This window comes from Argiope bruennichi, chromosome 5 (genome assembly GCF_947563725.1).
Source record: "Argiope bruennichi chromosome 5, qqArgBrue1.1, whole genome shotgun sequence".
Taxonomy (NCBI): Eukaryota; Metazoa; Arthropoda; class Arachnida; order Araneae; family Araneidae; genus Argiope; species Argiope bruennichi.
The window spans coordinates 40630223-40657780 of record NC_079155.1 but is presented as its reverse complement, the minus strand read 5'-3'; the positions used below and the strand labels follow the sequence as shown (position 1 = coordinate 40657780).

Genomic DNA, 27558 nt, shown 5'->3' with positions numbered 1-27558 from the left:
TATAACAGATAGTTATTAATAAATTAAACAATAAAAATAAAACTCAATAAATTAGCGAAGCTTATTCGTTTTATTCCCAATGTATATGTATATTTTCTTTACATAATAATTTTGATATTCTTAGATTAAAATCCAACTTCTTTTTCCTTGCATGTTACTTTTTTTATACCGCCACTCAGACAATTTCTTGCATTGACAGAAACAACTACATTCAGTTTTCTGTACAAAAGAAAACTTTTAGAAATAAGCGTTTATTTGAAAATACGTTTGCTAAATTTAACTATATAGATATTTTCTTTTGACATAGATTTTTTTGAAAAATATTTTGAAGACTTTGATAGTATAATAAACACTTAAATGCTTTAAAGATTCTTTTTTTTATAATTTAAATCTGTTGGTTCATGCAACATTTTATTCGCATACCTATAGAATCCTTTAACCTTAAGTAAATTAAATTGAGTTAACACATTTGAAGTTCGCCTTTACTGTATTTTTTTTACCTGCATAGCTTGAGGAATACCAGCACTTTCTACATTTGAGGACGTCGCTATAAGTCTAGCAAAATCACTATAAACATCATCATCAAATCCTAAACAGAAACATGAAGAATTAAAATTGCATGTCATGATATAAAAAATTGCATTAATTCTGGTTTTCTAAAAAAAATTGTTCTTATGATCTCATCTCAGTGATCTATAGGATTCCTTATGATATCGATGAACAACTCCCCCCCCCAAAAAAAAAAAATTCAAAGCATACGATAATGTTAACGAAAATCATCTAGTGAGTGTAAGATGAAAGAAGTCCAACAGGTTAGATAATGGAAAATAAGGTCTCATTAGACAAAAAAAAAAAAAAAAAAAAGAATCATAAATAGTAAAATTACAGCCGAAGTGAAGCAAAGCCAAAGAATAGCATTAAAAAATTACAGGATACAAGGAGAACAAAAAAATTTTACTTAAAGTAACTCGCCGCTGGCATCACTAACTATCTATGCAATCAGCATTTCTAAGTGAGAATTATTCTTCATATGAATGCACTCGCTTATGTTGTCTCTTGATAGATATCACATATAATTCTATAGAAGAATATCCAAATCGAAGTCCTAATACTTGTATTTTTTAATTGCATCGTCAGTGCCTCGGTTTTTGATTTTGTTATGAAGAATTAAAGGTACATATCAATGTATGTGGAACTTCAAAATAAGGCATTAATAAAAACAAACTAAACTTATTATTTCTGTAAAACGTTAAAATGTTGGCAACTTTTTAATGAAAAAAAAATCATAAAAATATGAAAAATGCAACAATTATTATCCGAGAAGTAATTATTTGTTAAATTTGGTAGCTTTTATGCCAATTGGTCAGCTCAGTAAAGGCTTTCCAGTAATTTCGGCGTCAGGAATGTCACATCTGATAATTTACAGATGATACCCAATGTATACGTAACCGTGAAAGACCGAAATTTGAAAATATCAATATTCAATACACGCGCCGAATAAGTCGACAAAAGACTAACTATTTGGTTTTGTTTTTACACATTCGAACCGAAATCTGAGAATATCAATATTCAATAACATACCAAATAAGTAGGTTAAAACCGAGTATTTGGTTATGTTTTATATTCGTACAAATTCGAAGCGAAATTTGGGAATATCAATATTCAATAACATACCAAATAAATAGGTTAAAACCGAGTATTTGGTTGTGTTTTATATTCGTACAAATTCGAAGCGAAATTTGGGAATATCAATATTCAATAACATACCAAATAAATAGGTTAAAACCGAGTATTTGGTTATGTTTTATATTCGTACAAATTCAAAGCGAAATTTGGGAATATCAATATTCAATACAAGTACCAAATAAATCGGTTAAAGACCAAATATTTGGTTACGTTCTTTCACATTCTGACCAAAATTTGAGAATATCTTTATTCAATACACGTAATGAATAAGTCGGCAAAAGACCAAACATTTGGTTATGTTCATACACATCTGAACCATTGCTGGCGTATGTTGACAAACACAAATAAATTCCGGTGAGAAGCGAAACGAGAAATTAAGAAAACATAACCAGAGAGGCAGCCATAACAGGTTTAATTTATTGCAATACACAAAATTGCATTATATTAATTACAAAATTTTTGTGTAAATTCATCACTGGAATTATTTTCTCCAAGCAATTAGCATATACAATTCGTTTTGGGTTCAACAGCTTATTTATGTGTGCTGTTACTTAAGCTTTTTTTTATTTTAATGTATATCATAATATGCCTTGATAATCAAGTATGTTTTAAGAAATTAGAGGTTTATCTTAAATAAAATCATTTTCATTTAATATTCATCATTATAGCGCATGTTGAATGTCGATATTTGTGGGCGATATAACGACATTTAGGATACATTTCTTATATTCACCAAACGTATATGAGAATGCTTACATTCTCCACTAAATATCAATATTTGTCAATTATCGATCTTTCGGAAACAAATAAGTATAGATAAAGTAAAATAAACATTGTCATGTTAGCATTGACATATCCTAAAATTAATAAAAGTGCCTCAAAAGATGATTAAAAATTTCATACGCAAAATTTCAATTAAACTAGTATTATTTTTCTAAATTTAGTAATACAAATATACATCGTTTTTATTAATAAAGTTGAACAAGCTAAAGATATATTCATATTACTTACTTCCATTCGCATTGCAAAGTATTTGAAATAAGTACATATTCCAATTCGAAGAGCTTTCCGTTCCGTCAAATTGATACATAATGAACTAAAAATAAATTTTACTGAGTTTTTGTGTGCAGTTTTTACACAATATATTATAAAAACACACATACAACATGATTAGAAATAATATTCTGATATTCCTTGTCATTTTTTGATTTGAAAATTATTAATTTTGATAATGCGAGCGATTAACATGGAAAATGCTTCAATAAAAGAATTCTATATCCTATGACTTTTTTCATCTAAATAAAATATCTTATAATCTAAATTCGGGCATTTTTCAGGATTAGAATTATGCCTAAAGGCAGCAGAAATAACTTTCATTAAACTAGCGAGAATGGTTTTCCTGAAAATGTTTCGCATAAATAATAGGAATAATTCTTCCTAACAAAGGTATAATCTCCTTTTTGTATAAATATTAAAGCCATTGGGCAAGATTGTGAATGCCGCGTGAGTCCAGATATTTATTTTAAGTGTCCTGCCCTTGAGAGTTTTATGCTTTGCAGTATAAGGATGAAAACGGCGTAAGCATTTTGGGCATCTTTCCATCATTGATGGAAATCAAAATTTGACACGAAGCTAGTAATCCAGTCGAATTATGGAAACACATAAAAGTAATTTTATTGAGTTAAGTTGTAAAATTGGCTATCCAAAAGAAAGCATTAAATTTGTCCTAACATTATGTAGCTGGATGAAAGGGTGGTGAAAGTTTTAACACCTGCTTTTGGCATTTAAATAAAAAGCTGTTAACCTGAGAGGAAAATTCTAAACTAAAAGTCCTATATATTATAAAGACTGTAAGATAAGCGATAAAATATAAAGATACCTTAATTAAATCAGGAGTAAATTTAAAACAAATGAACATTTGGAAAATTTTTTAATTTTTAAAAAAAAATTGAGAGAAAGTTTTGAAATTACACTGAAATACATGTTATATAGAAGGAAATTACTAGTAAAGCTTTTAAATCAGTATCTTCACAATTTGTTGAAAGATTCGATGTTAACCTCCCTCCCCCCCCTTTCATCTCCGGTAAAAAAAAAAAAAAAAAAGACAGGATCATCGAAAAATGCCTATGCACACTTGTCTGTCAGTCAGAATCCAAGAAAAGAATGGGGGTCGCGGTGGCCTGGTGGTAAGGTCTCGGCTTCGGAACCGGAGGGTTTCAGGTTCGAGACCCGATTCCACCGAAGAACAGTCGTGTAAGGGGGTCTATTGCACGTTAAATCTGTCATGACCAAACGTCCTCCCGCTGGTGTGGTGCGGTGTGGAGAGGGGGGTGCCAGCTCAGTTGTCGTCCTCGTCATCTGACCGTGGTTCAAAAAAGGTCCGTCCCAAAATAGCCCTAGTGTTGCTTCAAACGGGACGTTAATATAACTAAACTAACCAAGAAAAGAATTTTAAAAAACTGTTCTGTAATATCAAAAGGTGTCGTAATAATCAATTTTTAAACAATTAGGAAAAATTAAATTTGAAATTACTATTTTATCACAAATATTAAGCCTCAATTTCATGCTCTATAATAAGAGATAAATAAGAAAAGGCATAAAAAAATAAATCCTGGTACTAACATTTAAGTTGCGGCAGTAACATGCAAATAGAACAAATTTGATAAAATCAAATATCTCTTTTCTAATTAAAAAACTTTTTCTTACTTTATTAAAATCCGATACGGATTTTAACAGGGCTTCAAAAGCTTCTTTGGCAGTCTTGGTCTTCAGATAGTTCAAATGGTAGTTATCAAGTTCTTTCTTAGCTTTTTTGTATCCTATATCATAAGTGAACAGGTCCTGAAATGAATAAGACAATGTAAAGTTCTCTATTTTTAAACCTTTATTCTGGAACTTTTGATAAGGAAGTCGCAGAATACCTGAAGCAACTGCAATAAAACGAATAGAACTACGTATTTTGTTATCATTTACTACTTGTTACGCTGATTCACTTCTCGCATTTAAATAATTTTATCTCTTTTATGCATTATTTTAAATTTTTCAAAGCAATCTCATACTTTTTGAGTACTGGGATGCTATGCCAGTCACTTCGCAGCAATAGAAATGCACGAATTATTTGAATCTTTGAGTTGAAATAATCCGTGAATCCATTGCACTTCGAATTTTATTATGATGCACACTCATAGAAGAACAAATGATCCATCGTAATTTCTCAACAGCTTGTCCTCTTCACTAAGCAGGTCTCATTTCTGGTTTCTAATTATAGAGCTTCTTAATTGACTAAATTTATCTAAAAGACCAATATTTCTTTATTTTTTGTCTTTAATTTTATTGGATAATTTTTACATTATTTTTTTCTTCTAATAGATGGCGAGTACATAATCTGAATACTTATTCAAATTTTATATATCTGGCTTTAATAATCCTGTAAGTTAGTGACGCCTGATTTAAATCGGCCAGATATAACCGAAACGGCAAATTTCTTTTGGACCTAAAGAGATTTAAAAGTTGAAAATTTTTAATATGTCCATACATTATTTTTGATCACTGAATGCTTCATTAAAAAAAAGTAATTTTCACAATAATTAAAAGCTTGAAACTCATTTTCTATTAAGTCTGCAACATAGATTATCTATTTATCGAAAATTAATTCTGTAACAATTTTATTTCGTATCAAAACTATTGAAGATAGGCAACTAGTTCGAAAAGTTGATTTTTGGCAAAAATGTTATTTTTTTTTTTTTACTCCTACATTTACTTTATAAACAATTTTCTTCATAAAATCGTTTGACTTTTGTTTCTGCGTTCCTTTTTTGTGAAGTGACATTCATTTTTATACTTGCATAATTTATGTTTCAATGCTGTTATACATCCTTACATACCATTTTCTTCAGATTCTACGTTTTAATAAAATCTTCCTGCCAACACATTCCTGCTCACACACTATTTCAAAACTAGAAGACGTTTTATTTATACCCCAATTTTAAAAAAAGAAATGTAAAACATTTAAGGTTTTTAACTGATATATTTTTCTTTCGTAGATTTCTCCTTAACCATATTACGAAAAAAAAATGAAAATTATAAGATTTTACAAAACTTTTAAAAATAATTTAACTTGAACGTAATCTATACTTATAACAAAGCTCAATGTGTGTGTGTGTGTTGGCGCTCTACAGGCCAGGTCATTTGACATACAGATATCAAATTTGGTACATGTATACCTTAGAGGTCGGGAATGTGCACCTGGGGTCCCTTTTCTGAAATTTTAATTAGAATTTTAATTATTAATTAAAAAATAACTTTCCCGCCAAAAAAATCTTCCATTTTCCCCACCGCAAAATGAGTAAGGCTACAATGTTTTTTTCTCCCAACAGTAATGAGGCTAGGGTTAACATTTTTCGGCGGATTATTTCAAACGATTCTGTTTATTTTCTTAATGTTTTATGCATTTAAAATCAAACATTGTTAATTAATCCATGTTTCAGATTCATTCTGAAGTAGTTTTGAATTAAAATAACACAGAATAAAGGAAATTAAAAATGTATAATCTGCATAGCGTTACCCCAACTGGCGTAGAAAAATTCACGCATTTGCGTTACCGGAGCTGGCGAAGAAAATTCACGCATGCGCATTCTGATTGTTGCCATGACAACCGTTACCAACGGATGATTTAAATTATTTTTGGGTTAGTTGCATGCTTTTGTAAGTAAATCGTATTTATGTTAGTTATATATTTTTTGTATATGCTTATAGTTTTAAGTACATCGTTTTTTAAGTAGTTTTTTAAACCTGTTTTCGACCGATTATTTTAAACAATTCATTTTATTTTCTTAAAGTTTGATGCATTTAAAATTAAACATTGTTAATTAATAGACCTGCTCAAAATGAATCTGAAAAAATTTTGTTGACAAATTCTTGAGACATTACATAAATTAAGAAAGATATTCTTCAGTGCCCGTAAGGTTTAAATGCTCAGTGACTCTGTTTTCAGTAATCATATTATTAAAAAAAATGCTTTGTTTCAGTAAAAAATATTATTATATTAATTGCAGATTTGAAGCTTTAAAATATTTGAAGAAGAAGCTATTAAAGTAGGAATTACATAAAATAGTTAATTATTAAAATTTTAACGAGCATTAAGATTGGCGAACCGGCTGGTCGCCAAAGGCGGCTAGTTATATAAATAAAAACCAAACGAAAATCGTACTAAAGTAAAACTTCCGTTTTCAGAAATGTGAAAAGAATCTATTTAAATAAAAATAGGCTAAAAAAAAGTTTTTCAACTACCCAATAATATTTCAATCGATTTCTAATTGTAGGCTTTGGTCCTGCTTTTATCTTTTCCTTTGCATATTTTAAGAGGTCTGGGTCATCTATAATTCGACCAAATATACTCATTTGGAATCCCTTTGATGCTGGCGTATCATATCCATACCGCGTTATCAGCTGAAATTATTAAACTCAGATTAATTATTATGTTTATTTATTAATAAGTATATTAATTTGAGCTACACAATGTCAATAAATTTACCTCTGCAACAGTTACCATCATATGGTTGTAATAAGGCAACATCCCAGAAATGTAATATTTAGAGTTCAAGAATACGTCTGGATAATTTTTATCAGCAGCAATGCTCTAAAAGTAAAATAACATTAATTGAAAAAAAAATCATCAAAAACATTTTATGAAGGTGCACAAAGAATCAGTTTAAGAATCAGTTTTTAAAAACACATTTTTATAAATGTACTAAAAAGCAGAATTAGAAATTTAGAGTGAAAAGTAGGTATTTTAAAACAGTAACAAGAAACAGAAGTTTGTAAATAGTAGAATGGAGAAATTTTTAAGAAAAACTGCCCAACTGTTTTTAAAATACGGCAAATAATAAATAAGCAGATATTTATTGCATTATGAATATCAATTTAAATATCGATGTTTATTAAAATTTTTAATGAAAAGCATTTTTTTATTTAAATGTTTTTTTATATTATTTTTAGTCTTTAATTTATTGTTCAAATTATAAATAGTATGGAATAATAAAGTGATTTTTTTCTATTCCTCACCAGATGGCACCATCTGCAAGTAGTCAAAATTTAATTAAATTAGTTAGATAGCTCATAATCAAGTTCTGAAAATTTGAAACAGCATATTGTCAGACAAAAGTATGCAAATTTTAAAAACTGAAGCGTATGGGAAAATGTGAATGAAAAAACACATTAAAAAAATTTCACATTCATAAATAAATAACAAATTAATTTAAATAAAAGTATTATGACACAAACATTACTTTAAAAATATATCTGAACCATTTCACAATAACATCCATTCCCAGTGGTGAAGTAGCTCCTGGCATAACTTCCCTAATAATAATAATAAAAATGAGGCATTTTAGTTTTCAAATGAAAGTAAACATTCGTTTTTAAAATCAAAAGAAGCGACTTTAGGTGATAAAAACGATTTTATAACAGTTTTGATTATTATAACGTTTTAGAATTAGATCTAGAAGTCAAAAGACTGATGATAGTGAATTTAGTTTTTAATACAGATTAATAATAATTTGATTGCTTTGTAAAGTACCAAATAACTAACATCAAATACGATAATCCTCAATGGCTCCAAAGGAATTCCAACAAGATATCGGTAATGCTGTCTTTATCATTTACAATATCCCTGTTAACTCAGAGAAAGATTTTGTCAGAATGTTTAGTTACAGTAGTAAATGTATCAGACATAAAACCCAAAATTGTTGGAAATATACAGAGATTAAGCATCAGCGATATGAAGAAAGTTAAACTGTATCGATTTTTTCCCCCCACAAAACAAAGAAAAAATTAAATTAAAATTTTTTAAAAAAAATTAAAAATTAAATTAAATTATTAAATATTTTGTTTCATTTAATTATCTCTGTTTTTAATTTTAACTTCAAATTATTCAAAGAAAACAAGTCTTAAATTCTGCATTTCCGGATATTCTTGGATTTTTTTGTCTATAAAATTCATATTCAAAATTGGTCATTCAAGCGCAGTGCACTGAAACACAGATTTTATTATTATTCTTAGACATATCTTAATCATTTTATTCTTTTAATGAAAAGAATTTCTCTTAGTTTTTTTTTATATTTTCAGTGAATATTTACTTTAAAGTTAAATAGGGATATATCTTTATGCACCAGGCTACAAAAACATAGATAATTATAGCGAAATTGTATTTATGTATAAAATGTTTATAAAAATTTATTTAATACATATCAATTCCGCTTCCTTCTAGTTTCTGGCAAGCTAGAAGTATGCCGTATAATTAAATTCTTACATGCACAAAATTTGTATTGTTAGCAATTAATTGTAGCAGTGCGCTAAGAACTGTTATTCGTATGTGACACGAATTCTTTTGCAAGTTTTTTTTCATTCTTTTTTATTATGCTCGAATTGTCAATTTCTATTGGTTGTAAAATATCTTTCATATGACCAACGCAAATTGATTCATCTGGTAATAATTTAATATTTGTTATTCCAGATAATCTCTGTACAGTCGAGAATCAGGAAGCAAAAATCTGCCCTTGAGGAGTAACAGCGGTTTCTACGCATTATGCAATCAACTGCGCGTTTACAACTTCATAATTAGCTGCGCGTTTGCCGTTTCGTGTCCAGCTGTATGTTTACATTTCGGAACAGTTAGTTAAATTTTTGAATACATCAAATCGTGAAATTATGCAAAGAAAATTAATTTTAAATAAGTATATTACGGGTGGAAACATCAGAAACAAGGATTTTTCTTTTTCTTAATGTGCCGCGACATAAAATCGGTCAAAATTTTCTTCATTAGTGAACAACACTAAGACTTCTAACCAGAACATTTCTTGAGGAAGCTCACTCTTTTTAAAGCCAGCACACACAATCAAATTATCATGAAGAGTATCAAAATGTGGAAAATACACGACAGCATTTTTTGTTGTTGTTGTTTTAATTGTTGAATTGACTATCTAAAATACGCCTCTAAGTTTGTGTCTATACTGTATAAGGAGGAGATGAGGAGGGTTGGATATCAGGTTTTCGAGTTTAAATAAAAAGCAATTAATCTGAGACAAAAAAAAAATTATGATTTTTGTAAAATTGGAGCGGATTTTTGAAATTTTATTTCGATACATGTTACATCAAAAGGAATAATTGGCAAAATTTCGGATCAGTAACTGCATTATTTCTTAAAAAATTCGACTTCACTGAAAAAAAAAAAAAGCTCCAGTGAAAGTGGTCTCCCAAAAACTTTCTCGCATATTCTCTAAGGCTTTCTCTCTGGTGTACAGCAGATACGAAATATTAATCCTTGGTGATTAATCTCTGGCATACAGTTAATAGTATTCGAAAATCAAAGAATTTCGAAGAAATTAGTGTTTTAGAAGCATTTTTTAACAGATTGAAACAAAAATTTAACACAGAACTGTAAATATAGTCATAAAATTCTAAAATAAATTTGATATATTTAAGCCATTGTGTTTTTGAATGATCGCGTTTATATGTTTCTGATTAATGGAAAGAGAGTCAACATGGTGATGTATTTCGGTCAAAATTTGACAGGTGTCTACATTATAAATGTTAAATTTGTATACCACTCTGTATATCATATTTATCTAGCTTCCCATATTTTATAGTTAGTGAGTTAACTTGTATTGGAACGCCCGGACAGATGGACTTCCTATGAACATATTTACTCAAAATTTGATAAGAATCTACAAATTTAGTCAAAAGACCGTATAAAAATTTCAACCACCCAGCTCAAAGTGCTTTTGAGTTATTTTTGTCACAGACAGACAGGATTGGACCGAACATTTATTAAAAATGTGCTTTTCGAACACCGGATCGTATAAAATGTGGAGATTCGTCAAAATCTAGAGTTTGAATCTTTTGACGATAACTATACATTTTATATATTATGTATACGAGAAAATAAAAACATTGTTGAAAAATACCTATAAATACTTTTCTATCAATAAAAATTCACAAATCGAAAAATAACCCTTTTATTTTAAATGTTGATCTTTGGTTTTAAATGGTTTTTAATATTGCTGAGATTTTAAAGAAAAAAATTGGTATAAATTAAATTTTGAAACAAAAAAAAATTATTATGTCCTTATATTTTCAGGATGTTAATTTTATAAAACTTCAGATTCAATAAAGAGCAAATCTTTAAATTTTATTGTAAATCTATTTCATAAAAAAAAACGAAACAATTTTTTTGAAAGAATAAAATAAACAGACTGCCCTTTTATCAAATAAATTTAATAAAAACGATTTAATAAAAATCGCTTTTACTGATGTATTAAAAGGTAGATATTTTATTTTAATTATTTTTACTTTACTATATACTTTACAATTCATTACTATAAATATTACTGACTCCTTGTATTTTTTTCTCCCGAATGTCATTATCATGTAGTATCATTCGCATAGAATCATTTTTTTATAACATAAATGTATTAATTACTTGAATATTAAATTTTGAAAAATATTAGAAATTGTCATCGAGAATACATGAGTGTACAATGTTTGAAAATTCCAGTGAATTAGAAAATGAATAATTATACGATTATAAATTTTCATCTTTACAAATTTGTGACATGTCAATTTAAATAAAAGTATATAATAAAAAATGCAGAAACAAATTACATTGCTTTAAAAACGTCGAAATTTAAATAAAACTGTATAATAAATATTGTTACAAATCTGTAATTTTTCTACTCGGCACGAATAGTGTCATCGTGAGAAAGACCGTTGTAAGATCTGTGGTGAGCGGCTGCCGTGTCAATGACCTGAGAGCGTGGCGACTATTTGGCGACAAATTTGGCGTGTTTAGCGACTAGATGGATCATACTGGAAAGTTCGAGAAGTTTCACGATCCATCCAGTAGGAACCAAGACACACTCAGATGCGCCCTGATTGGTCTGAAGATTCTAGCCCCGCCTCCCGGAACTATAAAAGACGGGCACTCTGAAGCTGCAATGAAGTCGTGTGTAAGAAGTGGTGTGTGAGAGGAGTCGGAGTCACCGACAAGTAAAAGATTTTAGAGGATTAGACAGCAAGCAAGCTGCTGAACTATAGCGATTATTGGCGGTATTTGTAGCGAAAATTTTTTGTAACAGTTGGTGTCAGAAGTGGGGTTATTTGGATTTTCCTGTGTATGCCTTGAACCAGAGGAATGGATGAAAAATTCGCATAGTTACTTGCCATGATGGCAGAGCTGAAGAAAGGACAAGAGGAATTGAAAGCCGGATATGAAGAAATAAAGAATGAATTAAAGAAAGAAATTTTAGAAGATAAAGGTAATAAAATCGAAGATGTCCAAGATATTACAAAAGAAATTGAAGGAAACAGCGAGAGCCAAGTGAAAGAAGAAAAGACTGAAGATCGAATGGAGACCGTTGTCACCGAAAAGGAGCCTAGCGATCCTGAGGATGAACTGGAGTTCAATAAGGAGAGGCACGAACAGGGAGAGTGTCAAATAATTGCAGAGCTGAAACAGTCTTCTTCGAATGAGTCCCCTGATGTGGAATCGAAGGAGCCGACACTTGGGGATGAAGAAGATGAACTCTCCTTGAACTGGTCTGTTAGTGGCGACCCCTGCATAATGCCTATGGATGCGGGAGTTAATGCGACCCCGTTTGGATTGGATTCGTCCCGGAGGGTAAAGGGACAACCTCTCTGCAAGCCTCTTGATATCTCCTGGCATAATGACACGGATGAAGACTACGTGGCTGGAATCGCTGATCCCTGCAGTCTCGGCCTCAATTTCCTTCAAGAATTCGGCTACGCTGTGGACTTGTATAGGAGTGTGTTACAAGTAGGAGCCGAGGAATCTTCTGTGTATCCGGAAAACTTGTGTCGTCGCAGAGGAGCCCTTCCCTCAGGGGAAGATGAGCTGTTTGGAAGATCCTGTGTTGAGAGCAGCGGAAAATTCTCGAGTGTCGAGAATGAACTGGAAATAAGCGGAAATATTGCCGTGGAAGATCTGGCGACGAAGGCGAATCCCCGGCTATCAGGCAGACTCCGGAGGGCACCTTTGGACCATCCTGATATTCGGTTAACTCGACGGGGGAAGCTCAAAATGACCAACGGACCAGCCTGGCTAGAATTCGTTCCGGAGAGCTCAGCTACGATGCGATGTTTGGCTCCATGGGACATCCTGCATTTTAAGGAGCGGAATCAAGTCTGGGTGTACAATCCGAAACGACGAAGAGGTCCGTGTCAAAAGCATTGAGAAGGTTCGTATGGATCTTTTGTCGCCGCCAAATTATTGAATGATGTCATCTTTGAAAGTGAAGGAAGTCGCCAAACGCATCAACATCATCACATCGTTCGGAAGCCTACGCCAGCTATTGGATTGAAGTGGGACTGCCGGGACGTCAGTCTTTAAAGAGGGGAGCAATGTTACAAATCTGTAATTTTTCTACCCGGTACGAATAGTGTCATCGTGAGAAAGACCGTTGTAAGATCTGTGCTGAGCGGCTGCCACGTCAATGACCTGAGAGCGTGGCGACTATTTGGCGACTTGGCGACGAATTTGGAGAGTTTAGCGACTAGATGGATCATACTGAAAAGTTCGAGAAGTTTCACGATCCATCCAGTAGGAACCAAGATACACTCAGATGCGCCCCGATTGGTCTGAAGATTCTAGCCCCGCCTCCCGGAACTATAAAAGACGGGCACTCTGAAGCTGCAGTGAAGTCGTGTGTAAGAAGTGGTGTGTGCGAGGAGTCGGAGTCACCGACAATTAAAGATTTTAGAGGATTAGACAACAAGCAAGCTGCTGAACTATAGCGATTAAATGTGCTGCGTCATTACGATTTATTGGCGGTATTTGTAGAAGAAAAATTTTTGTAACAATATTCATCATTTTTAATAATATAATTTCAAATAAAGATTTCAGAAGTAAATATTTATAGAAAACAAAAGGGAAGAGTAGATTTGCGAAATTGCAGAACAAAAAATAAATAAAATCTTACCCAATATTTGCTACTGTAAAATACTCATTTTCACAACGCAAAGGAGCATCAAATTCGTGTTTGATTTCATTGTCAGTTTCGGCTGCAACATTTGTAACAGGGCGAGACTAAAAATAGTGAGGAATTTTCATGAAATACAAGTGATTCTGTACATAAATACAAAGATGACATAATCTTTGAAGCATTTTACCTGCAATATGTACATTTCATTATTCGTAATTCCCCATTCTATGTCTCGTGTAGACTTGTAGAATTTTTCTATCTGAAAAAGTTAAGAAACACTTTGTTTCAAAATTCATCGAAACGAAAAATTGTACCTTTACATATTATTAGACATCTTACATATCCTCAATTACATAGAGCGTCCTCGACTTTATTTTTCACTTAGTGTATATCTTTGTTTTAGTGAAGAAGTAAAAATGTTATTAATAGGGCCTGAATACATGTGCCAAACTTTAAGAGAAGGTAAAATGTATATAAAGAAGAAATTTTTGTATAGCAATGTAGGGTTGGAATTGGAATGTTTGCTTTTGGTGGCAAAAGCAAAAATGATGAGGAATTGATAAGAAAACTTTACTCATGGAATATTACAGTAAGTGCATAAATTCACCCTCACCAGCATCGATACAGGACTCATAGCGTCAAACAAGTGATTAATGTACTATATCGAAGATATTCGCTGTTTCACGAACAACTGTAGCAGCAATTTATAGTTTTGCAATTGAAGTTCTCATCAGAATGAATTGGAATCTTGTAGATATTACATATTTCTGATTTGCTTGCACTTACTTAAACTAACTTGTTCCACCTATACTTTTCATTTACGTCCCCGTATTTCTATACAAAAAAATGCTCTCTATATGTATTTTACCTGCCTTAAAGTTGGGCCCGTGAATTCAGGGACACCTTGTATAAAGAACATATAAAAATGTTCAGTAGGATTTTATTTCGTGTTTATGTCACGTTCATAAAAATATATTATTCAAAAAAATTAATACTTATTGCAAAATAAGTGCAAATATCTAGAAAAAAAAGCTTTTTTTTTTATTAAACAAGTATAACAGGAAAACTAACGATAAGTAAAAAAAATTAAAATGTTGTTCGTTTCAAAGGAATCCATCCTTGAATGACCCTGCAAGACTTCTTGAATTCGAAATTACTCTGGAGAAAGAGCGCCAGAGGGATTCTATATAACTGGTGGACAATCCGATTCTGCACGCATCCCTCCCCACGCATCGATTTATTGAGAAGATATCTGGAAAATATTCGATGATTTTCACAAGATTTCTTGAACTAAAAAAAGTCTCTGGAACAAGAGTAGCAACGGAATCTCACAGTAACTATTGTACAATTTCATTGTTTCAATGTGTCATCGCTAACAGTGTACCTGGTATTATTCATTTGGTAATTATACACGCTAAAGAACAATAAAAGTGTTTCACTTTTATTCAGATTCATCTGTTTTTGTTCATACGGCTAAAAATTCTGTTCATACGACCACTTTCTATTGAACCACGATTATTGAAATTGTTTCCCATTCGCATACTCAAACAATATACTTTTGTTGTTGTTTATTCCGATATTCTTGTTTAAAAGAAAAAAAAATCATAAATGTTTTTTTCTTTACTTTCTATTCAATTCATTCCGTAATATCACTTAATTTTTGATCGGAATGGAATATCTAAGTAATTTTCTTACATACCTTCAAAGATAATTTTGCTAGCCTGACAGCTGTTTCTTTAGATAAACAACTTTCGTTTCTCGAGCTTTCGTCTATATCTTCAAGAACAGTTCCACCAGAATCTGAAATAAATCAAAAGGACATTATTTCAAGTTAATTCATTTCCAAAGTTTCATCTTAATTTAGCCCATAGTCACTTCATTCTCTTATTTCGTGATTAAATTCCACTTTTTCTACTTAATTAATTCAAGAGAAACTTTATAAAACTGCTGAAGCGGCTAAACGCCGACACATTCTCACGCTCCGTCTGAAGGGCTAGGAAAATGTCCAGTAAGCACATTCTTTTTAAAAGATCCCTGTGTTTCCCTTACTTGTGATTGACATGCGTCAGAAATCCCTATCAGAATCTTATTAATATATTAGCACTGTAAAGAAATATTTTCCCTATCAAAATCTCAGGTTATATAGGACCAGGGATTGTTTGTTTGTTTGTTTCTTATGGCACTTGCCACTGACAAGCCCGCTGTTACGAAGACAGCGATTTAAGCCTGAGGGGGACGTCTCTTATTTTTTATAGCAGCGCCAACTAGGGCCAAGAGTACGACTTTGCTACTCACGCATCACTCATTCGCTTGCACAACCCCTTTTTACAGGAGGGCACATTCACACATCTCACAGATAGAACAACAGAAGAACAACCATGCCCAAACCGGGACTCGAACCCGGGACGCCCAGATCACGGGGAAGACGCGCTACCCCTATGCCAGGACGCCGGCGGGACCAGGGATAAAATATTTAAGAGCTTTTTCTTCATTCCTTTTCTGTGTCGTTCTGTGTGCTCATCGCTTGTACATATGCCTGCTTCTCCAAAATGAAATAAAACGATGTCACGAAATCAAAAGTTTCTTCACTGTCTTCAAACTGCATTCTGCTTCAACTAAAATAATTCTTACATATATATAAAAGTTTTGATTTGCATAGGATGTGTTATATGCTCCACTTTAGGAAAATTGAATTTAGGAAAATAGAATTCAAACCTTGCATAACTATCCTTTGATGCTTTGCTCCAATAATAACCTCATCTAACTCCAGACTTCCACCATCTTTTCTACGAAGAACAAATGTGTCTGGTTCTACAGATCCAGATACGACAGTCTGAAAATGAAAACAATTAATTTGTCAATTAATAAATAATTTAACCAGTGTAAAAAATCAATGAATAAGTGCATCAACATTTAGAGTAATTGATCTTTATTTATGTATAGTTTGTCACAGCACCGGAATCACAAACTTCAAGGAGGTGTAGGTATACCAAGACGATTCAGAATTACATAGCAATGCTGTATAAGAAATGCTTACCAGACGCGGTAGAGGGCGCTATATTATTATAGAGATCCCCGAATATTCTCGGAGAGACACTTCGCTTTAGCATTTCATTTTAACATCCAAAGATAATAACCAATGATATCACAACTGCACATGAACAGGGAGTGATCATAATTCTTGATAATTGTGATGTCACAGTTGTTCACCTAAATAGAGAATGATCATAATCATTGGCGCGACAATGATATCACAGCTGACGTCAGAAGAACTAAAATTTAAATATATTATGTATAGTTCATGGACAGAAAAAAAAAACCAACCTTTTCTTTCTCCCAAATATATAAATCGATATTTCGATAGATGGCGCGCCATCAAGACTTTATTATTTATTTCTAATTAAAAGAAAATAATTTGAAACTCATTTGCTCGTTCTTATTTTTTGGCGGTTATGGGAAAATGTGCGAAGTGAATCTCTTTAGGTAGGATTTTATTATTGTCCCAGTCAAAGTATCATGCGTTTTAAATCGATCATGATAACTTTTTCACAGATTTGATATGAACTATGCAATTTACATCTAATTTTGGATGTTCTGATGGCATTGCTAAATCAGGGTTGAATGATCAAGCTATGTTCAATGTGCATAGCTATGAGGTCATTGATTATAATCATTGATTCATTAGGAGAACTCTTGAAATTTATAAAATTTCAATAAAACCTCCGCATTTTCAATTACAATGGAGAATAAAACTATGAATACCAGTGGACATTTTATTATCTTTGAAATTATACGCAATTTTTAGCTAAATATAAGTGCAAACTTGAAATTAGGTGAAACATACATTTTAATAAATATATTTCAATTATTTTTACATTAGATGTAACAAAAACTTATTTAGCTGTATTATAAAGGAAAATATTTCCAGTAACCCTAAGAACTTTCAAAATATTCCCAAATTTGTAAGAAAACTAAAAAAAATAAAGACTGGTAAAATAAATAAATAAATATCAATAAGAAAATTAGCAAGAGGAAGAAAGAGGTTCCAGCCATACAGTCAAAAATAAGTAAGATATTTTTAGAATCCCTTCTGAAAGGGTGTTTACTATAAAGGTAAATAATAAGAAACAGATTTTAAGAAAACACATTACATTTTTTTAACATAGCAGGAATAAACTGATAATGACATTAGAATGTTAAAACTAATCACATTTGCAGATACAAACTGTTTTTCTAGATTTTAAACCAATTTTTAAAAAAATTTTGACATTATATTTGTATAATATTCTAGTAGCAGTGACTGACTTATCAATATCTAAATTCGCTCGTTGGGAATTCCCATGTAGCTTCCAAACATTAATGAATAAATTGATATTTCTGAATAATGAGATTAAGAAATAGATGTAAAACAACATTAATTCAATATAATGATGTTATAATATGTGCTCTTAATTTTTATCTCTTAAACTAAAGCTTCTTTGAGCAAAATAAACTATTCGATACTGTTAAAACTTCCGTTATTGCTCTACCAGACCGTGTAATCATTTCAGAGCAAATGTTTATAGTAAAGGGCTGAGTAAGCTGGTTTTATTTGCATTTATATTTGAATTTGAAAGCCACTATAGTAATGTTTTGAAAGCCACTTTTCATCATGTTATTTAATTTAGACTAGTTCTTTTGCACTGGCATAAGGAGTATGAATACAATAGCAACAAAAGAAAAAAAAAGGCTGCTACTACAATTAACTGCACACTGTCTAGAAATTGCAGGACATTCTTATGGATAAGAATCGCATAATCTGCACTTTAAAAAATTTATAACTGACGTTACCTTTCCCTCTTCAGGTATTCTCATTTAGTTTTACCACCAATGATTCTATTCTTTTCGTTTCGTATTGTCATATTATACAATATAATTTTCACTTGAGGAGTATGGTCTTTTTTAAAACCTCTTACGATATTAGAATCATAATTTCCATAATACGTTCTGCATACAGTTTTTGTTTTGGCAGTGATCTTTTAAAATGCTTCCAAGAATTTCCGTGTTCTTTAACGGATCTTTGAGGATAACATTTTGTTTATAATAGCCATTTCACATATTTTGTAGAATTTCAATATTGCTTCTTAATCTTAAATTTTCAAAGCAACATTAAAATAAATAGAACACAGTCATTTAGTGATGGCATATATGGATTTCTTTATTGTTAACTCAAAATTAAACTTAAAAAAACAACTCTTAAAAACAAACAAAAATAATGAACAATAACTAAAGGAAATAAATACCTATATTTTTAAAGCCATATATTGCTTGGTAATTCAAATACATTGTTTGCAATTTTCTCTTTAAATGACCGCTTCCAGTTTTAAAATTTTCCCTTCATCATTTATAAAAAAACTTATACTATAATATAATTCTAGTAATCGTAAAAACAAAAATAACGTATTTTTGGATACCTAAATGCATATCCTATAAAGTGAACAAATAAAAAAAAATCTCAAATTTTTTAGAAAAATAGAATTTCGCATTTGCATACCATACTCAGGATATGAAATATTGAAATGAAGATTCTTTTAGGACACGTTCAGGAATCCTGTGCTCGTGCAAAACTATCAACTGTGTCTGGCAAGCATTTCCTACCCCTACCCTACATTGTAATAAAAATCTGAGTAGTGTAAGTATATTCCCTTCCTTTCAAAAATTTGTAACCTTCCTCCTTTCCTTTCAAAAATTTGTGATTTTCAAACATTATATATAATTGAATGTACATTTCTTCGTTTGTCTGTTTGAACCTTGCACAACTCCGCGAAACTTGAACGAATTCAAACGAAATTCGGAGTATATGTCGCTTAACACTAGAGATTAACGTGTTATAAAAAAAGTTAAAGGGGATGAAAAGGAGGTAAAACTCGTTAATATTTTCCTGCTATAACTTCAAAATTTACTGCCTTACAAACATTATTTTTTAACTATTTCAAAATTTAAAAAATAAAAATTAACGTTTCAGTACACAGCAACAATACAGTTTCCATACAATATTACTTTGATTTTTAACAAGTATTAATCACTTTGATTTTTAATCAGTTTAAGTCATTTTAGCTCCAATGACGAAATATACTTCCTGGGATTGTATTGTGGCCAACATAGCGATTAGGATTTGCATTATAATTTTCTTTAAGATATCGTATAAGTTATCTTTCGGATTACTCCGAATTTCTATACAAGAATTTGGTATTCTTTTCATGATTTTATAAAGAAAATAAAGAAATATATGCATATGCAGATAATACGTATTTGTAATCGATGCAGCATATAATATTTACATTATGTATTTAATGATTATCCCTCTTGCAGTTGTATATGAAACTTCATATGCGACTCATCATTTAATTTTTGTTCATTTTGATAGTAAAATCATCAGTAAGCCATGTCTTTAACATATACAATGTTTAAAATTTAAAAATCATCTTCATAATACATTCATACATTTAACTCAAAGGAAGATTTTATTTCAGAGACCTTTGGAAATTTTAATTTTTTTATTTCGTAAAATAATAGTGTAATAATAATTACTATTTCATAATGATTCATAAGATCTACATTTAAGGATTTAAAATGAAAGTAATATTTTTGGGCACACTGTGCATTTACATTTATATTTCATGTATTATTTACCTCTCCTAATCCATAATTGGCTGTGATGGTGATGACGGATGGATTATTAGTAACTGGATCACATGTGAACATCACACCCGAAACCTCACAAGCTACCATCTCTTGGATGACCACGGCCATCGGAGAATTCAAAATCTGACCATTACGTCTAAAAAAATAACAGAATAAAATATTATCCCTAAATAATTTTCAATGCATTAAATCATAATTTAGAGCCTATCAACTTTATAAATTCGTCAAACATTTATTGCATGGCATGGCAAAAAAATAAAAATTTGTAAAGAAATGTTTTATGTCGTTTAAGGGATTGACGTGAAATGATATATAATTGGAATTTTAATAATCATTAGTATTGATTATTACAATGTTGATGCGACAAATGCAAATTAACTTTAAAATAACATTTCTGAATTTTTGTTTCAAAAATAGCACTAGCTTATTATTATATTACATTAAGGGCCGTAATAATACTCCTAGGGATCCTAAGGCAATATCCAAGGGTCTCTTTACCTTTCCAAACGAAATATCTTAATTTAATCTTCATATAAATAGTTTTAAGTAGCAAATTTTGACACACTGAAATAGCGTAGATAATAGATTTCTAAGATGTTTTAATACATCGGGTGTTATAGCATGCACAGTTGAAATTTATAGAAATTAATGTATGAAAAAAATTGTAAAAAATCTTGATAAAACTTTCTTTGAAAACAACCGCAAAATTGAGTGAAATCGTTCTTAGAAGATGCGTAGAAATTTAATCTTGGAATCTAATGTGCATCTTCCAGAAAGAAAAGAACGTCACAGTTCTGAGCAATAGAGCATGTATATAAATATCAATAGCATGTACATCACGTTTTTATCATAATTAAGTTTTCACAGCATGACATGGAATCTCTGTTTTTACAAATATTAAAGGAGAAGGCGCGCGTGCACGCATTGGCACACTTTAAGACAGACCACTTGATTTAGAGTTACTGAATTTGACTCAGATATATTTTGAAAAATGGGAATGTGCATTTAGAATAACTTTAAAATAATTGTAAATCAAAATTTTGCAAAAAAAGCGACATTTTGATGTTTTCCCGCGATCACTCTCGAAAATATTGTTCAATAAAATTGATTTTGAAATAATTTTTAAGTTGGAAAATTCTGTCTTTTTAATGATATCAATTTGTTTGGAATGGTAATTATTACTGGATGTTTTTTATTAAATTATAATCTTTTATATATTTTTTAATGATTGATTTCAGAGATGAATTAAAATCAAAACCGTTTTCATTGTCTTATTAAATATATAATCTCATGATTTTCTCCCATTCTTGAAAGCAAAATAAGGGAAGATTCTGTTCAATATCTGAGTTACATAAAGAATAAAAGAAATAATTTACAGAATCGCAAAAATTAGGAGACAGATGAACTGCAAAATTACGTTTTTAACAGCGCTGAGGCGATATGTGAATGTCCTCCATCAAAAAGATTCATGCATAAATACACCATTAAATACAAGTAAGATTATTAAAACAACACAGCTTTAATATTAAATAACAATTTAATTCTTAAAAGTAGTTTTTCGGCATAAAACTGTTTTTAAGATCAGTTCTGCATAAATATTAATTTATACATAAGAGATTGAATAATTTTTTTCCATTATTTTCAACTGGAAAGGGAATTGAAATAGTTTTTATTGTTTCCTCAAATCTTTTAATCCAGCAATTTTAGTCCAATATTAAAAACTAAGTAGGAGAATTCATATGGAAATTCAGCGCGATTTACATGAGAAATAAAGAAGTGAAGTTGTGGTACCGTTAAATACTAGATTATTTACCAAATAGATATTGTTTAATGGCTCTTTGATACATTGGGATTTAATCCTGTTAGAAAAGTGATAAATCTATAACATAGTAAACAAAACAAGTATGTAGTTACAAAAATAATATATTATTAAATGTTTGTCACAATTTGGTGTTTGGAAATACTACGCTAATGGAACCTAAAGCATGAAGTTATGATAAGTACACAATACAAATGAAATGTAACGTCATTACTACTAATAAATGAAGTAATTCCCAGAAAGGGGTAAAAAAAAGAAAGATAATTAAATTTAAATACTACATTTTCATAAGAAATGTTAGATACTTTGCACATTATAAACAATTTAAAATGAATATTTTGCCTTGAAACAACAATATAATAGAAATAATTTCCAAATTCATAAAAATGTGTAGTAAAAAAACCTTTTTATGAATTTGGAAATTATTTGTATTGTATTATTTCAAGGCAAAATATTCATTTTAAATTTGTTTATTCAGTTATTATATTTAAAATTTATAATTTGCAAAAAATTAAAGTAAACTTTTATAGTGTTTATTCTTGTCATATGACGTCACCACCAGTGAACTGTGCATACCATCTGAAATCTAACTGTACGTTATACTACGTTAAATCGTTCTTTCCTGCAGAATAATTACTAGCATTTCCAAATTAAAATGTGGAAAAATAATAATATACCTTTTGTATTCAACTGCAATGTGACCAAACTGAGATGCCCAGCATTTCTTTACAGCAGTAAATATCTGTTATGAACAAAAATAAAATATTACCGAATTTTAAAATAAAATTTGAAAATGCTTCACAGTTTTTAGCAAAAAGAAGTTTCTTCTCCAAGAACATACAGTAGACTCCCGATTATCCGCGCCTGTCGCACTAAGTGTTTGTTTTTGCTTTCAAGCAAAGAGAAAATGCTTCCAAAGCAAGAAGCAAACACAAATGACTGATTTCTTCAAAAAGGTGTAGTTTTACAGTTATGCTTTTGTAATTACATAATACATTACAGTATTAAAACAGTACATATGTATTAATTTTTCTGTGTATCCTTGACGCCTCTCGTAAGTACAAAGCACTTTTCTGTTTTCATTAACAAAATGCATTTTAGGTTAGTTTTGAGTGATATACTAAAATATTAAGCGTTAGTTAAACATTTTCTGCTGTTTATTTTACGTTTTATTGTACATAAAACGATTTTTCAAAGTTGAAATGACTGTTTTCTCTTTTGCTACACCCGTTTTTAGCTTTTTTCGGATTATCCGCGATTTTTGTTATCCGCGGCGGCCGCGCCACCCAATTCCGCGGATAATCGGGAGTGTACTGTATTTCTAATAAATGATAAAAAATAATTGTAATATATAATTCTTACTTTTCGAATTATTATTATTTTCTTACGGCCAAATATTTCATTTAGAAAAAAGAATTCTTAATTGACCAAAAATAAGAATACCATGTTAGTGTACTTAAAATTATGGGAATACTTTTTACTCGAGGAAACACTGTAATCGTCAAAAAAAATTCGAACTCGATATTTTGACGGATCTTTACGTTTTAGATCTCCCTGAACGCATTTTTAACCTTATATTAGTCTTCTGTGAATACTATGACTCAAAAGGGCTTTAAGTTAAACGGTTAAAATTTGGTATATGGATTTACGACGAAGTTTGTAGATTTCTATGAAATTTTGAACGAAATAAATTTTTAGGTAGTATGTCTGGTTGTTTGTTCGAGAACAAATAAAACTCCATAACTAAAAAACTCAAAGAGCTAAGTAAGAGGAATTTAGTACAAAAATTTAGCATCTAAAATATAGATTCTGGTCAAATTTTGAACCAAATCGGTCAAACAGTTGACTCTATATTAGTCTCTATTTTCGTATGCATGTAAATACAATGATTCAAGGATGCAAGGATGTTCCCAGAATTCCTGTGGCCTTGACAAGACCCAGTCCTTCACAACGTTCTTGAGTTCACCGTCGGAGTTGAAACGCTTCCCTTTCAGATGTTTTTTCAGGACACATGAAAATCGCAGGGTGACATGTCTGGGCTGTAGGGCGGATGGTCGAGCTTCTCCCACTTGAACTTGGCCAGTTCCGCGTGTGTGACTTTGGAGACGTGTGGACGCGCGTTATCATGGAGCAGAACCACACCTTCCGTAAGTAGCCCCGGTCTTTTGCTTTTGATGGAGCTGCGTAGTCTTTGGGGTGTCTCACAGTACACATCGGAATTAATGGTTCTTCTGTGTTCGACGAACTCAACAAGTAACGGACCTTGGACGACGAACTAAATGACGCTGTGAAGGACTGGGTCTCGTCACGGCCACAGGAATTCTGGGAACAAGGAATCCTTCCGCTGGTTAATCAATGGGATCGTTGTGCTCAGGCCTATGGCGTATGTTTTGAATAAAGTCTTCCTTTATACCCATAGTATCGTTTCGTACCTTTTCATTTGAAGACCCCTTGTATTTAACATAATTACCTCGTTAAGACCTTGGATTCCAAGAAATGTATCCATTTGACCAGCTGCCGACATCGCTGCAGTATCCTCTCCTGATTTAGTAGACAAAAAAAAAATGATATAAAAATTTAAATATCAAATTGCAAATGCATTTTATGCAACTGTTTCTATAAAACGAGAGTACATTTTCTTAGGAACACCATTTATACTTTAGTAATATCATTTTTGACTTCTTTTGGTTTTTATTATATTAGAAATTCTTCTAGACATAAACCCTATAGTTATTGAAATCCTTGAGGATGAATAACAACCGTAGTAGCAAAACAGCGGTTTTTAAACCCTCAGAATGTTAAGAACTATTATTCATTAGTGCTATTAACCAGAAAGTTAAGAACTATTATCCATTAGTGCTATTAACCAGAATGATAAGAACTATTATCCATCAGTGCTATTAACCAGAATGCTAAGAACTAATATCCATTATTAGGAACTATTATCCACTCCGGAGTTTTGAAGAGATCGTTCCACTTCATTTTTGAATTCACTTCATTCGTACTGGGCATACGGGTAAAAAGAGAATGAGTGAAAATCATGAAGTAATGTTAATATCAGCATGATGGAAAAAAGATTTTGAGGTATCACATAACCTTTTTCTATACATTAATGTTTAATGCCGGGGGTTTTCTAGAACATGAAAAACGCTTTTTTTTCAGTTTTGCAGCAATGACAAAGAATCTTGAGTAAACACCGAGAATTAAAAAAAATGCGTTGTAAGATCTATCTTCTATTCTGACTTTTATTTTGTTTCACTTAACTCTTATTATTTAAAGAATTAAGTCAAACAAAAGTGTAATTCCAGAATGAGATATATCCAAAATATTTAACATTTCAGAATTAACAGGAATCAGCCTTTCTATTGACACTCAAAACTGCCGCTTTTAGAATCACTCAAATGTATTTTTATTCCTATGAAAGGATTATAGGAATAGGGTTTACATAGATAAGATTAAAGGAATACACTTCAGGTTCAATTAAAAATAACAAATTTCTCCAGATAAATTGGATGAATTTTGATCTTGCAAAGAAATACATAAACTCGCATGACATTGTAAAGATTCGGTCACTAAGGCATTTAAGGGAAAAAGAAGGACGAAGAAGAAAATAACATGAGAACACCCGTTTTCTACAGATAGCTGATAATAATTAGAAACTTTTTTCCATTCGTTTTGCTTCTGTCAGCAATAATCATATGTATTTTTGCAAATAAAGAAAAAATCCTGATATTTTTTTATTGCATGCATAGTATTGCATAACTTGCAATACTAATAATAATGTATAATTCATAACTTGCAGAATATGTAATAACGTGCCAGAAATATATTATTCAAACACTGAAAGAAAATATTTTGTATCCTAGGAAATATGAAAGTGTGCTATAAATAATTTTTAATTATACATGTGTGAATCATAGCATATATTTTTTTTTCAAAAAAGAAAACAAATGGAGTAACTTATATAAAAATTCAACGGAGTATCATTCAGAAAAATATTAGCATTGCAGCGAAATGAGTTTTAGTTGCCTCTTAAGAGAAACTAAATCATTACTAGTTTTCAAAAACTAATATTTTATACGAATTTTCAAGTAGTGAAATAGAATTTTAAAAATGTGAAAAATGAGCTAAATACTCCTACATATTTGTAAATAAAGTCCTTAATTTAAAGTGAAAGAGATTAAGCATAATAAATAATAATAAGTTTTATTATATTTTCTCATTATTTGTACAAATATTAAAAACGAACATTATGTATCTATCTTTATATTCCCTCTCTCTCTATATATTTATAAAAGCAATCGGACAACTTTAGGAAATAGGAAATGGTGTTAATTTTAAGGTATTCCTCGACTCCATTGGATGAGACCCCAATCCGACCGAATTAAAATAACTTCATTTGGTTATATAAAGGTATACGAAGAGGGCAACATTTTGCAGCAATGAACGTCTTCTAATCTACGAGAAACTCTATCTACTAGGCTTTGGAATGTTTCTGAAGAAACTGCACAATGTTTTAGTAAAAGATTTCTGTAACTTCTGCCATTTCTTATATTCAGTGACAAAGGAAAAAAATACAACACCACATATTTTTCATATTTATTTCTATCGATTTTTTATAAGAATTTTTTCTTTTTAACTATTAATAACTACTATTTATTTTTCAAGAAGTTTTTTACTGCATTTTTTTTTACGTTTTTACTTTACAGTGGAAGTGCTGTAACCGCCAAAAAATTCGAACGTGATTGACTGTCCGAGTACACGTGGAATTTTATTCATTTTTAGTAATAATAATCTATGTCTTAATTTAAAGATATTAATCTCCCATCTCAAAACAACACTAGGGCTATTTTGGGAGAGACCTTGTAATTTTGAACCACGATCAGAGGATGAGAACAACACCTGAGTACTCAAGGATATAGTATGCCTCTCTGAGTGCGCGACGGATTTAGCATGCACCAGATTCACTCACATGGGGGTTGCTCGTTGGAATGGAGTTTCGACTTTTTCGAGCCGAGATTTTATTACCAGAACACAGCGGGTCCATCCTGTTATGTAGTGAATGCTATATTTATATAGAAAGTAATATTAAGAAGTGTGAACATGTTTAAATCAATAGATAACAATTAATTAAAATGTTTGGTTAATTTCGATTGTAAGAGATGACGACGTCAAACAAGTCAAATCAGATTTAGTTGAATTTTAACATCCGATGAGAGATGGTGATGTCAGGCTCCTTAAAGGTTTCTGAGAAAAGAACACTCAGTTTCTATACACGAATGAACGTGTGGGATCTGACGCTATTTATGTGCTCCGTTTTAAAGGAAAAAAAAAACACTCTTTAGGCCTTGACCATGTTTGGCATCCACTTCT

General features: G+C 30.9%; 1 protein-coding gene across 1 annotated transcript in view; it reads right to left on the bottom strand.

Annotated features, from left to right (window-relative positions):
• LOC129969413 (uncharacterized phosphotransferase YvkC-like) overlaps positions 1-27558 on the bottom strand; it is a 152549-nt gene that overhangs the window by 14941 nt on the left and 110050 nt on the right. Inside the window, exons 17-29 of the mRNA XM_056083977.1 lie at positions 24656-24726; positions 22863-22927; positions 20355-20502; positions 16398-16515; positions 15382-15482; positions 13870-13941; positions 13680-13786; positions 7974-8046; positions 7220-7324; positions 6976-7134; positions 4393-4527; positions 2698-2782; positions 501-589 (exon numbers count right to left, since the gene is read on the bottom strand). Of these exons, the coding sequence (XP_055939952.1) occupies positions 501-589; positions 2698-2782; positions 4393-4527; positions 6976-7134; positions 7220-7324; positions 7974-8046; positions 13680-13786; positions 13870-13941; positions 15382-15482; positions 16398-16515; positions 20355-20502; positions 22863-22927; positions 24656-24726 (1328 nt within the window). The remainder of the gene's footprint in view (positions 1-500; positions 590-2697; positions 2783-4392; positions 4528-6975; positions 7135-7219; positions 7325-7973; positions 8047-13679; positions 13787-13869; positions 13942-15381; positions 15483-16397; positions 16516-20354; positions 20503-22862; positions 22928-24655; positions 24727-27558) is intronic.